General features: G+C 43.3%; 2 protein-coding genes and 1 non-coding gene across 3 annotated transcripts; 1 reads left to right on the forward strand and 2 right to left on the reverse strand.

Moving 5' to 3' along the window:
• The first annotated feature begins 270 nt into the window (after window positions 1-270).
• On the forward strand, window positions 271-8,741 carry ACAT2 (acetyl-CoA acetyltransferase 2). The gene is made up of 9 exons (XM_074862958.1): window positions 271-420; window positions 510-644; window positions 1,884-2,065; window positions 2,925-3,042; window positions 3,801-3,944; window positions 4,999-5,121; window positions 5,862-6,016; window positions 8,004-8,114; window positions 8,498-8,741. Exons 1-9 carry the CDS (start codon window positions 372-374, stop codon window positions 8,663-8,665), a joined length of 1,185 nt encoding a protein of 394 aa, XP_074719059.1. The 5' UTR covers window positions 271-371; the 3' UTR covers window positions 8,666-8,741.
• Window positions 8,742-8,909: 168 nt separating this feature from the next.
• Window positions 8,910-17,150, reverse strand: TCP1 (t-complex 1). The gene is made up of 12 exons (XM_074862957.1): window positions 16,990-17,150; window positions 15,345-15,430; window positions 14,476-14,604; window positions 13,893-13,990; window positions 13,449-13,559; window positions 12,584-12,765; window positions 11,854-11,980; window positions 11,346-11,521; window positions 10,653-10,776; window positions 9,932-10,124; window positions 9,464-9,627; window positions 8,910-9,211 (listed from the first exon to the last, which is right to left on the reverse strand). The coding sequence occupies exons 1-12, from the start codon at window positions 17,060-17,062 to the stop codon at window positions 8,998-9,000; spliced, it is 1,677 nt and encodes a 558-aa protein (XP_074719058.1). The 5' UTR covers window positions 17,063-17,150; the 3' UTR covers window positions 8,910-8,997.
• Window positions 15,997-16,132, reverse strand: LOC141941961 (small nucleolar RNA SNORA29). The gene has a single exon (XR_012628497.1). It is a non-coding gene; the product is annotated as a small nucleolar RNA SNORA29 (small nucleolar RNA).
• Window positions 17,151-17,366: the final 216 nt, after the last annotated feature.

Raw genomic sequence — 17,366 nt, forward strand, 5'->3', positions numbered from 1 at the left:
CGTGTTTTATTTTGTAGAGAAGCGAGCGGAGCCTCCCGAGGGCGGGCGGGCGGCAGCCCCGGGCCCGGCGGGCGGAGGCGCCGCAGCCGCTTCTCTGGCCGCCGCCGGGGGGCGGGTGGCACACGACGCCCGCGCCCCATCACCGGGGCGGGGTGGGGGGCCCGGCCGGCCGATGGGCCAACCTCCCCGCTCTCCCCCAGGGCCTGGCGCCCAATCCCCGCTACGGGCTCTCTCCTCCCAGAGGCGGGCGAGGGGCGGGACCGGCAACACGCGAGGGGCGGCCCCGGCGCCGGCTCCGCTCCGCTCTCGCCCCGGCGGCGGCTGTCGCTCCCGCTTCTCGCCGCCGCTCCGCACCCGCCGCTGCTGCCGCCATGAGCGCAGACCCCGTCGTCGTCGTCTCCGCCGCCAGGACCGCCGTCGGTGAGGGGCCGGGCCGGGCCGGGCGGCGGGTGTGAGTACCCCTCCAGGGGCCGGTGCTGAGCGCTCTCTCTCCCTCTGTGTCTGCCCAGGCTCCTTCAACGGCGGCCTGGCGGCGCTGCCGGCGCACGAGCTGGGGGCCGCCGCCATCCGGGAGGTGCTGCGGCGGGCCGGGCTGGCCCCCGCCGAGGTGTCGGAGGTGATCCTGGGGCAGGTCCTCACCGCAGGTACGCGGGCGGCGGGGTCCCCCTTCCCGCGCCGGGCGGGCTCTTCCTCTCTGCGGCCGCCTCCCCCCTTGGCTGCCCCGCCGGAACGGCCGGCTTTCGGGTTTCGGACCATCATTGCTCGCCGCTAAGAACGTGGTCCGCTAACAAAGGACTTGAGTGGCATCTTGGCCGCTTCTTCATCCGCTCTGGATGGCCAGACCCATTGCTGGGTTTTTGGAAGGGGTGTGGTGGGGGGATAGTTCGGGTTTTTTTAAATCTCCAAAGTAGCTAACAGTGTACGTGTGAAAGTCAGATTCTTTTCTTTGTTACAGCATCCCTTCTCTCGCGTTGGTTATCCCCTGTCGTAAACTTAGCATCATTAAGTAATGATCACTCTGAGACTTTAAGAGCGAGGCCTGTGTTTGTGTTTATCCGCAAGACCGACCTGCGAGATCTGTGATGCCACTTGCCTGGAGACAAGTATTTTGATTTAATGAAAATGCAGCTGATAGGGAATTGTTTGTTTTGAACGGCCCCTGGCTTTTTCCAGGGTAATGTTTAATCAGTAGAGTCATAGGGCAGGCTTGTATTTTAAAGATGGAGGAAGAATATAAAGGAACTAAATATTTTTATCTTACTTAAAGCTGATCCAGATTTCTGTATATTTTTAGCTCGCTGAATGATGTGCTCTCCTTATCCCTTTCTATGCATACAAAGAGCTGGCGTTACTTTGGCCTGGGGAGCTGCAGATGAAATGTTTTCTTTGAATATAGTGCTCCTACTCTCTCCATCAGCATTACAACAGAGAATGGAAGCTTTCGGGACTGTCCTTGCATAATTGTGCTTTTGGTTTCCATAGGGAAAGTTGTCTGCTGGTGATGTACAGAAGATGTCAAAAAGAAACCCTTCAGCGAGTAGCAATTTAAATGAGTTGTTCTTACCTTACACACATACAACAGGCTCGTGCTAGTTTGAAGTTGGCATTTCATCTGACGTGCCATCAACAGCAGAGTTGCAAATATAAAACTATCAGTAGCAAATCCCCCATCTTGCAGGTATTTTATTGATCAACAATATAAATGAGACAGGTAATTGAGCTCCTCTTTACAGATTACTGATGGGAACTTCTCTATCTACCAACTGAAAATAGGAGCAAGCTCTAAATTTTGGTGGAATTGGGGTACCTGTTGTGAAAAGTGACAAGGCCGGCATTTGTTTTTTAAGAACAGACAAAGGAAAAAACACTGCCTGTTCCTGCAGGTGCTGGCCAGAACCCCGTCCGACAGGCGAGTGTTGCTGCGGGAATCCCTTACTCTGTGCCTGCCTGGAGCTGCCAGATGATCTGCGGGTCAGGCTTGAAAGCAGTATGTCTGGCTGCTCAGTCCATACTGACGGGAGACTCCAGCATCGTGGTCGCAGGCGGCATGGAAAGTATGAGCAAGGTAAAGCAAACGATTGCACTGACATTGCGCTGACTTACTGGGAGCAAACAGCATTAGGTTATGTTGAAACCCTGTATTTAGGCGAACGCTCTGGAGGCAGATTGAAAGAGTAGCTTTGGTTTCTGCACTTGGGAATGAATTTGCACATGCAACAACTGACTTCAGTAGCTTTTTTTAAAAAAAAACGACCTCATACTGGTAGCTACTGAAAAGGTGCCATGCAAACACACGCATTTAAAATTCCATTTTAATTTCTACCTAGCCCTTTTTTGGTGCATGACTTGCTCATGGCAGTTGGCAATAGACAGGGTCTTTTTGCGTTGTAAGAAGCCCAAAGAAGGAGTAATTGGAAACATTATTGTTCGCCAAGCAATTTGAGCTTGGAAAGGAAACGAAGCATTTTTATTTCAAGGTATTCATGCCATGGCTGTATTGAGGAATGGTGCTGGGCCAGTGATCTGATGCCTAGGCGGGAGATGGCCTCTTCTGCCGGCGCTTGCTTGGTGCCTGTGCTGAGAGTGATGTTGGCGTTCACTGGCAGCAGAATGTGATCAGAAACCGCCTAGAGCAGGCTGGTAGGATGGGGGACCCACAGCTGTATGGCCCCAGGGATGAGTGATTCGATCTGTGGAGAGAAAACGCTTGGTGCTTGGTGATGTGCTGCTGGGGAAATGCACAGGCCAGAGCGCGCCAGCTGGCAGACTGCGGAGGGAGAGACAGAGTGGGCAGCCGGGGAGACTGCTGGGATTTGGCGTAGCTACCTGCAGCCGCAGGGCAGGGTCTGTCTCTTCAGCTGTCTGGCTGTATTGTGCACTGGAGATGTAAAACATCTAACTGCTTTTGAAATACCTTCTTGCAGGCACCTCATGTAATTCACATGCGAGCTGGGGTAAAAATGGGAGAGGCTTCCTTGCAGGACACTATAATCCTTGATGGACTTACAGATGCATTTTATCAGTATCATATGGGTATAACAGGTATGTGGTGACAGTCCAGAAAATGAAATGGTAAACTGGGGAGGGGGGAAGAATTCACTGATAGGAAATTTCAGAAATCTGAAGTTTCACATAAGGTGTTTCAAGCTGCCCTTAAGTTGTAGTCCTGAAGAAGAAAGAAATCCCTAATACTGAAAGGCATTGAAGGCATTTTCTGCTTTGTTTGTAAAGCTACTGGGGTTTTTTTTGTGTCTGAGCTAATCTCGCTGCATCTCTTCTGCATCTGAGCAATTTAATTTCAGGAAAAACAAGCAAAATAATCCCTGTATGTAACTGAAGCACTCAGCAGTACAGATTTACAGTGGGCAGGAATTACCTAAAAAATTACCTAAATTACCGTGGATACACATGGTTCTGCAACTTCAGATTATTGCATCCTGGACGGGATAGTCAGCCAACTGCTTTTGCAGACCCTGCTTATGGAACAGAGTAACTTCAGAACTGTTCCCTCCTCTGAAGTAGTTGTAGAGAGATCTGAGCATAATAGTCCAGAGAAGCAATAAACTAGAAAAGCTTGTTTGCATTTGTATTTAACTTGATGTACCATCTGGGAGGAGATCCTGCACAGGAATTTTCACCCTCAAAAGAAAATATGGTAGAGAATCACGAGCAAACAAAATGAGGAAACAAGCTTAGCTGCTTGCTACAGCAAACATTAATAATTACCTTTGTGCTTACAATTTTGCAACTTAAAATGTTAGCATTTCCTGATGGCAATTTGCATTTTGTTCCTATTTCAGCTGAAAACGTGGCCAATCAGTGGCAAGTCAGCAGAGGGGAGCAAGACCAACTTGCTGTACAGTCACAAAACAGGGCAGAGGCAGCACAGAAAGCTGGCTATTTTACAAAAGAAATTGTTCCTGTTCTTGTACCTTCTAAAAAAGGTAGGTGGGAATGAGATAATGAGAGGTTATTTTTAAAGAGAAAATACCTGTTTTCTACTATGTCTCCTATAACCAGTGTATGGTTTCCCACTTATACAGCCTTTTCTGTAAGCTATTCTCTAAGTGTGTAGCCTGTTATTCTTTTTTTCAGCTTTCAGGCGTTATTTTTTAAATAAGAGAGAATCAGTGCAAATGTGGAATATCTAAATGTTGCTCTCTGCAAATACTACTACTGTGTTTTATTGGAGATGTAATTACTACCTAGGCAAAATGCTGAATTAAGCTAGGCTCAGAAATGGTACCAAAATCAGTATTTTTCATTTCATTAGGATCCTGCTGCACCAAACTTAAAACAGTCACGTTGATCTGGCAAACCTTGCCCACCTAGTAAAATACACAGTGACAATAATTAGGGTTACTAGTTAATTAACTAGGTCAGGTTACATGTATTAGGTATGTTTCTCTTTAGGTCTGTTAGGGTCATAACCAGACCTATTATGGTGCTTGAGCCAAAGGTCTGTTTCTAGAGCAGGGGAATTCCCTCAGCTCCTTGTGAGGTGGATGCAGAAACTGAATTTTCCAAATAGAAATCTAGAATCAGTTGTTCAACGTTTGCATTGAATAGACCCTGTGGGAAAAGTTCTGGCATTAGGCTGGTTATAAACTAATGAAAGGCTTTCCTGATAGCAGTTTAGATAATGATATTTAATGACTATTTGCAATGAGATTCCTACAAGTATCATTTGGAAGACAGCCTTCTGCTTGGAAGAGAAGCTTTTGGCTTAGGAACAGCAAGAGCAAGATCTGCTTTTGTACAACTAGACAGTATTTTAGTTGTTAGTGTTTGTCTCGGAAAACCCAGCTGTCTGTCCTGCTAGAGGCAGCTGGAGGGTTAGGGCAGTTTGTTGAACTGCACTGAGTTGGAAGCTGTATCTGACATAAGAATGGCTTGTTGGTTAAAAGGACTATGGCCTGTTGTTTGCGCCAGCTTTCTGTTCAAGATGTCTGTGTGTCTGATTAGACCCTCCTGTGAGTGTAATGCTCTGTTTTGCAGGTCCTGTAGAAGTTAAAACAGATGAACACCCTCGACATGGGAGCAACTTGGAAACAGTGGCAAAGCTAAAGCCCTGTTTCCTGACAGATGGAACTGGCACAGTAACAGCAGCTAATGCTTCAGGTTGGTCCGTCTGACTAAAACCAAAATGGGAAAGAACAGCAGCTAGTTGTGGTTCAAGACAAGGTCTCTGCGTGGGGTTTGGCTGCTGTGTGGTTACCGATGGAAGTGTTTTTGCAGGAAGTGGCAATGTGTTCAACAACATGGGTAGAACTCACGTATAACTGGTGGAGGATTTCTTTGCAGATGAGTTGTCTTTTGTTTGCTTGCTTTCTATGAACCAATACAAGTGTTTGGACAATAGCAACATTTGATAGGCTGGAACAAATAGAAACTAAATTGTCTCACCTTAAAACTATCTGTCCAGTGGTTTCTAATACTGCAGGTCTAGACAAAGGAAAACTTAACGATTCATGTTTGAAAACGTTACTGCTGTGGGACTAACTCTCCTGCCACAGGTGGCTTTGAAACTTCTTCCTTGGGCCCTTATGCTGCCTCTTCCAAAGCATACCTAATAAATCTGATGTGTTCTTTTTTCAGATTGTGCCTCAATTCTTACACCTGCTGCTTTCTAAATAGAAATCACAAATGTGTCACATTTACAGCAGTATAGCTATGTTACCCACTTTAGGTGTTTGTGTCAGAGGTCAGACTTGGTTGATCTGAACAATATTGACCTAAACCAATAAAAGATTGGTGATTTTTGTTTTGTCTAGGCTGTGAACTTATGCAAGCAGGAACAGGTGGTACAGTAAAAGCCATAAAGCCCAGCAAATACAGACAAGTTTTTTGTCATTCCACAGGTATAAATGATGGAGCTGCAGCTGTAATTCTAATGAAGAAATCGGAAGCTGCTAGGAGAGGTCTTATGCCTTTGGCTCGGATTGTATCTTGGGCTCAGACAGGTGTAGATCCATCCATAATGGGAGTAGGGCCCATTTCAGCAATAAAGAAAGCTGTAAGTAATTATCTATCTATGTACCTATTATTAAAAAACTCTTGCTTGTAATCGCTTTTAATTTTCTGGCCGTGTCTTTGTTTTTCTATATTCTAAGAAAAACTTAGTAGAAAAAATAAACTAAGTGAAAACAAAACTTAAAATAGTGGGGAATATATAAAAAGGTCTCCAAGCGTTACCAGGCTAGTGCCTGCTTGTTGGAAAAAAAATGCATAGGTGTATGAATGGAGTTCAGAGCACAAACTAGTCAGGTTTGTGGAAGGCCACCTGGATAACTTAGGGGGCTAAAGATCAAATTACATGGATGTGTATACTAACCTAATTTGGGGATGATTTGGTCCTGCCACAATATGGTTCTGATGCTGTGTCTGGCCAGGTTCGCTTTCAGATCACTGCCTGATTGCATTTGTAATAGTACCACCCTGGGAGAAGGGCCACTGACTGCATCTGCATTAGTATCGTGATAGCGCCCTTTGTGTTTTAGTTTGCCCTGCAAAAGGGTTGGAGCGTGTAAGTTGGATGCATTTCAGATGAAACTAAACAAGGTGCGCTCCAGAACCATGTCTAATGTGCTCAGACCATTATTGCACCCACTGAGGCGCTCTGTGTTCAGTCCACAGGACAAGGTTCTTGGATAAAATGCCCCGAGTGAGCAGCCCCTATGGTACCACACTGCTTGCTAATACAGACGTAGCCCATGGCAACCCCAGCTGATTATTTGGTAGGACTGAACTATGAAGAGAGCTCTTGTACAGCTGATACGGATAGATTTTCTTTAGTATTCCTTCTTAGTTTTATTTATACTGTGTAAAGGCCTTATTTTGTTCATCTCTGAAATGTCCTGACAGTGTAGAAGCCTAACTTGAACTCACCCAAGCTCTGTGGCTTTTTAATGGGAAAATCAGAACTATAATGCCTGAAACTTTTTCTTACCAGATCTCAAACTGTTCTTTTAAATCAAGAATGCTGTAAATGTATATACAATACACAGTTTAAATTGTAGAACAGACAAGCTGTATTTAACGGTACCTATAACTTTATGCTGAAAAAGGGCACACTACTACTTAATGTGAATTTTGCAGTGTGTGCTATCAAACACTTCACACCCTCCATATATTATCAGTTTATCTCTTCAGAATTTCAGAGTAGCACTTTATAGTGAGAGAAGGGCTAGGCCCTGCGTTTTAGTGTTACAACATAGTAAATCTTAAAACACTTTTCCCAGAAGGTAAATGGTTTCCATATTGTCTCCATAATATCTAGTAGAAAGAGTCCCTCCTCCTCAACTGTAGTCTTGGAGATGCACCAGTCTGGCTAACTAGTTATGAAACATCATTGCTGCAGGTAAAGCATTGCTGTCAGAAACAAAGGGAGTGGAAGTAAAAATGTAAATATGTGAAACATGCCTAAGCCTGTACCCAAACAGGCAATTGCACCACAAGTTTCTCAAGTGAAAACATGAGCCAAACCATCTTCCAAAATAGCTGCCTGTGAAAAGCTTCAAGCGGCATCTCTCAAAGGCAGGAGACTGGACAAATTACACTTGACACCTGTCACTAATGGTCATGTCACTGTTTCCTGTGTAAAAATATGTATTAAGGAGAGAATCTCTAATGGAATCATACTTGTGTCCTGAAAAACTTCCTTTTAATCTGCTAAAATGTACTTTTGAAAACAGTGCTTGTTCTGTCAAGGGCACCACACACGGTCTGATTCCCACAATTGCACCACCGCCACTGCGTGTGTAAAATTAGTCAAGATTTTTTAAAAGCAGCCAGCATGTTACAGCACATTGTACTGACTTCTGCTGACACTGGGGTTTTGTCTGTTGCCTTCGAGAATTCTGTCATCAACCCTGGCTATAAAAGAATTCCTTCAACTTTTTGGAAGTGGTAGCTTTGAATTGCCCAACTGACATCTTGGGAAAAGCTTCCTCCAGCCCTGAGGGTGACCTAAAAGATGATAAAGCCTCTATTTCTTTTCTCAGATTGACAAAGCCAGCTGGACTCTGGAACAAGTTGACCTGTTTGAAATTAATGAAGCCTTTGCATCACTCTCTGTTGCAATAGCAAAAGAACTGAAAGTAAATCCAGAAAAGGTAATGAGTTATGTTTCAGGCTTTAATTAGTGTGCCTCTTGTAATTCAAAGTGGCTCTGTTCTGTGCATCTGGATTGTATTCCAGAGGCGAGTAGGGTCCTCTTGCAATCACTTTGCCATAGGCAAGAAGGAAGGGGACCCTGGTCGGCCTTTTGTTACGCTACTGTGCTGTAGGCTTGCTTTGGTAGCAGGCACGGGTTCCTGGCTGAACAGGTGCCCACCCTATGGCAGCGCCTTGGAATGCAAAGCTAGGGAACTGCTTGAGCACACTTACTTCACTTCAGGATATGAACTTGCTGCTGGAAGCGTATTTGACACATTCACATTGAAACTCAACTAAGCTAGTTCAATGATTTAACTTTTCTGTATTGGTTTTTTTTTAGATTAATATCCAAGGTGGAGCTATTGCTCTTGGCCACCCTCTCGGTGCCTCGGGTTGTCGCATCCTTGTTACTCTTCTACATGCACTGGAACGAACAGGTGGAAAACGTGGTGTTGCTGCTCTTTGTATAGGAGGCGGTATGGGAATAGCCATGTGTGTTGAGAGATGAATGTGACTGGAAGAAGAACCCAGCGTTAACTAGCTTTTAAACAGTTTACTAATAAAACTTCTAATCATGGAGCTTACATATGGTTGTTTTGCCTAAAATTAAATAAGCTTTTTGCCACTCAATTGCTGCCTCGACAAAAAGATTAGTGGCTACTACAGGCACTTGAGTTGTTAACACACATTAGAGTTTAAATTCTCAACCCAAGGACTAACCTCACTTTCAAGAATTAATTTGTTCGAGAAAATTGCAGCAGCATTCAACCACTTGTTTTATTAACATTTTAGTTACAAGAGTGGGAAGTGTAAGTTAGACAAACATAAATAAAACCTAAGTTATTCTTCAAGTGCTCCAGAGTGAACTGCATCCTCATAGCACCCTCTCTCTTCTTTAGTTTCAGGGTGCAGTTTAATAAGATCATCAATTCGAAGAATAGTAATTGCAGCTTCTGTTGCAAACTTTAGGCTCTTAGTTTTGACCATGGTTGGTTCAAAGACACCGGCTTGCTTATTATCACGAGGTTTTCCATTGATCAAATCAAGACCAATCCTGCAAAGAAGAAATACTGTCAGATGAGAGGTAGGAAAAGTAGAGATAGAGTTGGCAGTATGCTCTTTAACTACTACTAGGTGCCAGTGGCGCTTATGCAGGACTGAAGGATGGAGGGAGGAAAGTGTTCAGTGATAACCTACACCCTTTTTTTCCATGCAAATCATGGTTCAATGAACTGGTAGAACAATTTTACATCTAAGTCACCAACCCACTTCACTTGTAATAGCCTTCCTAGAGGTAGATACTTGCCATTTTAGATTTTTGCGATCTGGGTTAACTTGAGCCTCGTTGTGGAACGCTCTCAACTTTGCAACAAGATCTGTCGCATCTTGAGCAGCATTTACTGCCAACGTATTTGGAATTATTAAGAGGGACCTTGCAAATTCTGCTATTGCGAGTTGTTCACGCGATCCCTAGAAAGAGAAGAAAGTGAAGAAAGTTTTGTTGCAGCAGTTGGTTTGAAAAGGAAAAAAATATAGCCACCAGCAAGAGTGTCAAGAATTGACATGCAAAGCCTATTTTTAGGTCATCATCTAGTCTAATTAACAGAGAAATAATAATTCATATCCTCCATTTTAAAGAACCATTTTGCATTCTGTAAGATGATTAAATTTTCATGAACCACAGAACTGATTTCCAGTAAATAAATGCTTGAGAATTCAAATTTTCCTAGTTTAACATGACGTGCACACTGTTACTTCTTCATGCAAGACTTACCATGCTGGTTGCGTAGTTTTCAAGATATATTGAAAGTGCTGCCTCTACAGCACCACCACCTGGGACCACAGACTTGGATTCCAATACCCTTTTAACAACACAGAGCGCATCATGTATAGATCGCTCCATTTCATCACACATGAAGTCATTTGCTCCTCGTAAGATAATTGATGCTGAAGTACGAGCTTTTGTACTGGGGGAAAAAGGAATCAGAAGTCAGCTGTGTTGAATAGAATATAAATTAAAACTTTTCTTGCTGAAATTTTTCTTCTAAAGCCAAGTTCAGTCAAGACAGATTCTTTCAATATTCAAAAGAAAATATCAACATTGTTATGCACTCTTGCAGGATGTGTGCATAACAACTTAAGTCAGCCAGTCTTCCACTATAAATGTTAAGATGTAGTTGGCACCTCCTTATTCAGATGAAATTACTCAGATGGTACCTATTTCCCTTTACTGTCTGTAAAGGGAAGCCAGTTTAGAAAAGTCAGTCTATCAGATTGTCTCTCACATTATGGTTGATGAAAACAGGTGTCCAGCCCCAGCAGAAGAGATTAAATACCGATACTTTCACCTCTAATTTGCAGCGGACTTGGATCCTCTCTCTCATGCATATAACTACTCATACCATTGAAATAGCATGGAAGTAAATAAATGGGATTTTATTTCAAACTTAGTAGAAAGTGTACACAAAACTGAGTATTTTAAAAAGGGTCCTTACTTTTTGATTAAAATCAGCTCATCATCACAGATTCTTTCCTGAATCACCTCTTCTGCCTGTCCCAGCATTAATGCTTCAAAACTCTCCTCACCTTCAAGGTTTGCAAGGGTTGAACATATGGTTGCTTTAACAAACAAACAAAGTGAAATTAGCATTCAATTCCAGCATATCCTTTGCCGACTACCCAGAAGAGGCATACACAAAGAAAAACAGAAATAAAAGCAGCATAGTTTTTTCTTAAATTCAGTGGCACTTTTAATTCTTGGGTAGAAATTCAACATTCCACAGTTTGTAATTGATACTGCTATTTTTACTCAACTTTTACAGCACTTACTTTTCCACAGCTAGTACAAGCTCCTGTGCTTTACCAGAATGAAAATGCTTTTTGCAAATTTAAGAATTGACAGATAAAATCTGTATAGGACCAGAATCTTTTTCAGTATGCATTTAATGATTCATGAGTTCATTTGTCTTGAACTATCTAAACAATATACTTAACTCTCCAAACAAGGGCTTATTAATGTGTGCTTAATAAAGACTTCTAAATAAATACAGATTCTGGCTCAGCTCTACCCATCCTCCACTCCTTGCACGGCTTGCATGTTAAGAAGCCAAGTTTTGAAAATTAGTTACTAATACCCTAACAACAGCTTTTACTTTAAAAAAAGTAAAAAAAATTCTATATATACATACCTCCAGATGCCTTAGCAATCCGCTTAAGGTCCTTTTTTACAACTCTTCGTACTGCCATAGCACCAGCATCAACGAAATATTTCAGACACATATCATCAATACCTCCAGTGGTGAGAATAACATTGGCACCAGTGGCCAAAATCTTCTGGATCCTTTCTTTGGTAATATCTGACTCTCTGCAACGATAAAGTGAAAGTTATAAAAAAAAAAATCTATTTAAAAGTCTAGAATCACATTCTGTCAACCCATTTCCTGAAATCTTAATGCAGAGCCCTGGAAGGAGAAGGGACATTGCACATACTTGGATTTCTTGAGAACTGACTTAATGGTAGTTCTGCCCCCAGAAGCGAAGACTTACCATTAATATTTGGTATCGCTGGGAAATGTTAACATTTAAAACATTTTTACCTCTTGTGCTTAGCCAAAATTACACTGAGCCACCTCAGCTGAAGAGACCAAAACAAGCCTGTGAAACCCCACTGTCTCAGTTACTCAAGCTTCCACACACCTCTGCCTTATCTGGTCCAGCTTCTCAGGGTCTGAGATAACAATCTGAACACCAAGCTTCATTTTTGCTTTCTGCAGGCTGAAATCAAGGCATGCAATCTTTGCGTTAACTATTCTCTTGGTCATACCTGACAAGAGAAAACAAGAAAGAAAAAGGATTTTGTCAAATCGAGTTAACAGAACGTTGAGTTAGCATTACAGATTAAAACTGTTACTTTCACATTTCAGATTTCTATTAAGTTTGCTTCTCTGCCTCCAGTTCTGCCCTAGTACAGAAAAATGCTAATAAAGACTTTCGAAGAGGTTTCTTAAGAAAACATCTCCTGTAACCTGTTACCTTTCCCCATCCCCACAACATGAACGCCCATGAAAAGCTGATCCATCAGTCTCACACCCTTTATGTTACCTCATACCAATACAGCTCTGCTAAATGTACCAGCTCCCTATGAACTTGATGTTGGCTCCCCACAAGGGAGGTGCGCTCATGTTCCAGAAGATCTCAGTGTTGGCACGCTGATACTGAGCAAGGCAAACTACAGTAACTTGCCTACTAGCTGGCAGACCCTAGAAACCACTACTGAAGCAGTAAGTTTCTAATGTGTTTTTGTTTAATTGTTCTGGAATTGAAAACCCACATGATTTGCAACGGATGCAGTCAGTAAGAAGATCCATGCAGAAAGACTAAGAGGGCTGCGTTCATACAAAAGCATTATAAAACAGCACGTTCTTACCCTGTGAGCCCACCACACAGTTCAGAGCGTAACCGTTCACAAGTATGCTCTCTTTTTGGCTGCGGCCGTGTGCCTTCAAAACATTAACCGAGTTGATTGGATACCGAGCCTGACCCTTCTGGTCAGTGTATTTAACTGCCTGTGCAGCATCCACCACCATATTAGCAAAGAAATCACCATCACTAAAATGCTGTTAAGGTTAAAATTGAAGATGAAAACTAGCATTACACTTAACAAAAAAGTCACTGACAGTGCCCAAACTAAGTCAAAAACTGTTTCCAAACAAGAACTCCAGAAAGGCATGGAAGTACTAGCTTTCTTTACCACTGCCTTAAAGGAATGAGTAATTCTTAAAGCTGAAACACTGGTAAGAAAATTAGGACAGGCTAGAGTAATGCTTGCATTTTACACATCTTTTGTTCCTTAACAAAAATACCCATCCTATGGTCAGTCTGCATTCCCTTGTTAGCACAAAAGCTAAAAATGCATTTTTTTCTGTGATATACAGTAAAATGCAACCTTCTTTCCTCTAGTTTCACTCCCCAGGTACTTGACTTCTGTAACACGTTCTTCCATTCACACAAAACCTTATGTAGTCTCACTAACATGCAATGTCATAAGGAAACAATACACTGTTAAATGTATTGTTATGTGCCTAACCAGGTTTAAATAAATTGTGAAGAGTCTGAACATGTTTTTCTATATCAGAAAATAGTATCTGTGAAATGTTTTTCACACCCCTGTTAGAAAAACAACAGCTTGAATGCCCCATTCATAAAACCTGCTGCAAAGGAAACTAGCCTAGCTACTCAAGTTCTTCAATCAACCACTCTCACTTAACTAACTTGATCAAGTTAAAGGATACATTCCTATAATTTTAGAGGACATTGATGTTTTAGCAGCATTAATTAGGCACTCCCTGCCCAATTCATCTGTGTTAATAATAAGATTTTCATTGATGTAGCGAACTGCTTCCCTGTAGAATAAAGAGAAATGCTGGTAAAGAATTTCACCCCCACAAAAAGACAAAAATCTTACATGTTTTCAGCCCTTCTAAATGTTACCTCACAGAACACAGGCATGAAATCAATTCCTCTTCTATGACAGGAATGTGACATTTTAATGTGATTACAGAAAAACAAAATTTAAAAAAACCCCAAACCAACCAAAAAGCCCAAAACAAAACACCATATCCACTTTGCACCAAGAAGTCTGTATTAACAGAGTCACAAATACAGAAATAAACAAAAAGCATGCAGTTATTGTACCTTAAAAAATGCAATGTACTTGAACTATATTAGTTTCTTACTTGCAAGCAAGTCGGTATCCGCCAATAATGGAGGTAGGATGAATTTTCTGTTTCACTAGCTCATCTGCATTTTTTAGAAGTTCTGCAGCAATAATTACCTGTTCAAAATACAAACACTATATAGATGTATTCCATACAAGCAAAGTAACCACCTGTTTCTATTAAGTGGAAAGCAGTCACAAGCAGTTGTCCAATGTCTACTCAGTGGAAACAAGTACTTGCAACCTATAGTTTCTGACATCAGGTAACAGCCACCTCATTCCACCTCCCTGCCCCCCCCACCAGCTGTCAAAAGTCTCAGGCAAGTTTTCAACACTCAGCATCCTTATTAGTTGTAACACTCAATCTTCAAGAAATGAAAAAAATTATGAATAATTATTAAATTTACAAAAGTTTAATGAATAGTACATTATGCATTATGAAAAATATGAATACTGAAACTGCAGTAGGCAAATTCCATTCCAGAGCACCAGCTGCATATGGAAACTAGCATCTCTAAAAAACCACAAGCCTCATTTGTTTATTCTGTAACCTACTTTGAAAAGACTTTCGGTGCATCTGCCTGTAATGCTTTCTTACGTACCACTGAGGTTGTCCCATCGCCAACCTCTTTGTCTTGCAGGTCTGCCAGTTCACAAAGAACTTTTGCAGCAGGATGTTCCACTTCGAGCAGTTTCAGAATGGTTGCACCATCATTAGTAATGGTCACGTCCTAATTTTCAGAAATCAAATGTTAATACAAAGTGTATTTCTATTGTGTTTTTATTGTTGTGTTTCACAACATTCATACAAATGAAAACTAATTATTCTTTGCAAATATCCATAAAATAACTATTTATACCAAATGCTTACTGCTTTTTTAACCAGGAGTCCCGTTCTAACAACGGAAATATTGCCAGTGCTGAATCTTTATGTTACAGAAACTCATCAAGTATTTTGCATGTACCAGATTAGTAGTAGTGCAGTGACTACTCTCTAATACAGTATTTTATTACAGCAGCCTGTAAAATGGCAAACCTTCCTCATTTGCTTCAAGTGTTTTAAAATCTGAAATATGGAATACTGCTTCAGAATTGTTATGGCATTATTTATTTTTTGTTATTTCTCCTAATGTGGAGACCAGGATATACAAGTCAACACCATCACAAGACCTGACTTTAAATGTAATGGTGATATTAATTCCTGTGAATTTGACCAATACTTGTAAGTAGTGATGAGAACTTAGACGTAGAAAGGAGACACCTGTACCACATAAACTACAGTACCAGATTAAACTAAAATGATGTAGCATACATTACCTGATGCTCAGTTTTACCACAGTTCTCCTACCCCCTCTCAGAACCATGAAAAAACCAGGCACGTGCACATTAGACCTATAAAGCACACTAAGCGGAAGCACTTTTACACAGGAACACAAGCCCTCCTGACGCTTCTTAAAGAAAGCTTACTTACCCCAATATCATCCACCAACATCTTATCCAGACCAACAGGCCCAAGCGAACTCTTCACAATATTGGCAATAGCAGATGCAGCAGTAACTGAATAAATAAATGAAAGAAAAAATTGTTATCTTTCCAACTTTATGGTGATTCAGGTTTACAAGAAATTGTGCCAAGAATCTACCATTCAGAAACTTGAGATAAGTGACCTAACTCAGGATTATGTTTCAGCCTAGCTAAGCTAGTAATGGCTCGATGCTACTAAAAAATACAGCTGGTATCAAACCTCACTCTTCCCTCCAAGCTGGTTCAGCTAACCAACCTAGCAAAACTAACCGATCAGAAAAAAAGAATCGTTTTCTGCTGGCTTGGTAAGATGGAGGACCTACTGAGGTCAGAAAAGCAGTAGCTTTGCAGAGGAGGTATGCAGCACTGTTTCTTTTGGCAGCAGCAAGTCATGCCATGAAACTTCACTCTCATTTACACCTCAGTTCTAGGCAGATACAGAACTATGGTATCACCGTAATTCAATTACACACCTTTTTGTCCTGATCAGGTCTGTGACTGAGACAAAACATTTATTTTGTAACTAAGTCAAGCAAGTGAAAGTGACCTTTCAGCCACTACTAAAGTAACATGAAACCTCTAACACAGCAGCTTGTGTTTAAAGGATGTTCAGCCAACTTCATATAGGAAAAAGATACAATCAACCTTTTCCTTCAGACCGTGGCAAGTTTTTCTTTATCCCACAAGCATAGCCACTTAATCTGGAAACTGAAAAAGTGGTAGTAGAATGGGAATAGTTACAACTCAAACCTTCACTTTGAACTTCAAACAATGTAAGTATTTTTTTGTTTGTTTTGGAGGATTAATGACAGCTTTCTGAAAGAAACACCCGTTGAATCAAAGGGGCCATTATCAAATCAGCCGTAGATTAAGGTAATTCTCATTGTAAGTGTTCTGCCTAAAGTATCCTCAGAACTGCATGACTCTCACGATCATCATGAATCAGGTCTTCAACTCCTTCGTCTTTTAACTACTCGGAAATTAAGAACAGTCTCAGAATTTGCAGCCTTCCCCCAAGACCCGGGATAAAATCCTGAAAAATGTGGAACCTTTTAAAACTACAGTTGAAGACACTCATCTTGAGGACGGTCCCCGCTTTCAGAAGCGTGTTATTTCCCCGCACCGTGGACCAGTAAGCTTCCCCAGCCGCTCCTTTCCCACCGAGGTTCCTCAGCCAGTCTGCAGGGCCTTGCCGGCTCACGCCCTCCGAGCTCGGGACGGGACCGGCCCGACCTCCCCTCAGGCCACCCCGCTCCCGCTGTGCGCTTCTACCAAGGAAGAAAGCGGGATGCCGGACCACTTGGCGGCCAAGAGGCCTGGGAGCGGCGCGGGATCGCGCGAAGTTCTCGCCTCCTCGTGGAGGCTGCGGAGAAGGAGCAGGGCCACCCGCCCTCCCTCCCGGCGGCAGCGGCCCTCCCCACGGCTCCTAGCGGCTCGGGGCTGAGGGAAGCGGGCGGCAGGGCGAGGCCTTTTCCGGGTGGGGGCAGAGGCGGGTAAGCACATGGCGGCGCTAACGGCCGCGCCATGTTACCTCCTTTCTGCCCCTCCCCCCACCGCTCACCACGCTCCCGCCGGCAGCGCGCGGCCGTTACCGTTTTGCGTGCGGATCGCGTCGCCGCTGGTCCGCTCGCCGAACACAGCCAGGGGCCCCTCCATCGCCGCCATCTTCCCGCCCAGCCACGGCGCGCAGCGGAGAGGAAAGGCAGCGCGCGGAGCCGCGGAATGGCCAGAGGGCCGTAGGGGATGCTGGGTAAACCCCACCCCCCGGCAGAGGCTGGGGCACAGGGGACGGCCCCGCGCACGCGAGGGGCGTGGCCACGCCACGCCTGCCCAATCCAGGCGCGTGGCACGGCCCAGCCTCAAGCCGCGATTGGTGCGCGCGGTGGAACAAAGCCGCCACGCCGAGGGAGGGGCAGGAGCACTTCCAGGAGGTTCTAGAAGGTAGGGCGGGCCGCGCGCGTGCGCGCTG

Source organism: Strix uralensis, chromosome 3 (genome assembly GCF_047716275.1).
Source record: "Strix uralensis isolate ZFMK-TIS-50842 chromosome 3, bStrUra1, whole genome shotgun sequence".
Lineage (NCBI taxonomy): Eukaryota > Metazoa > Chordata > Aves > Strigiformes > Strigidae > Strix > Strix uralensis.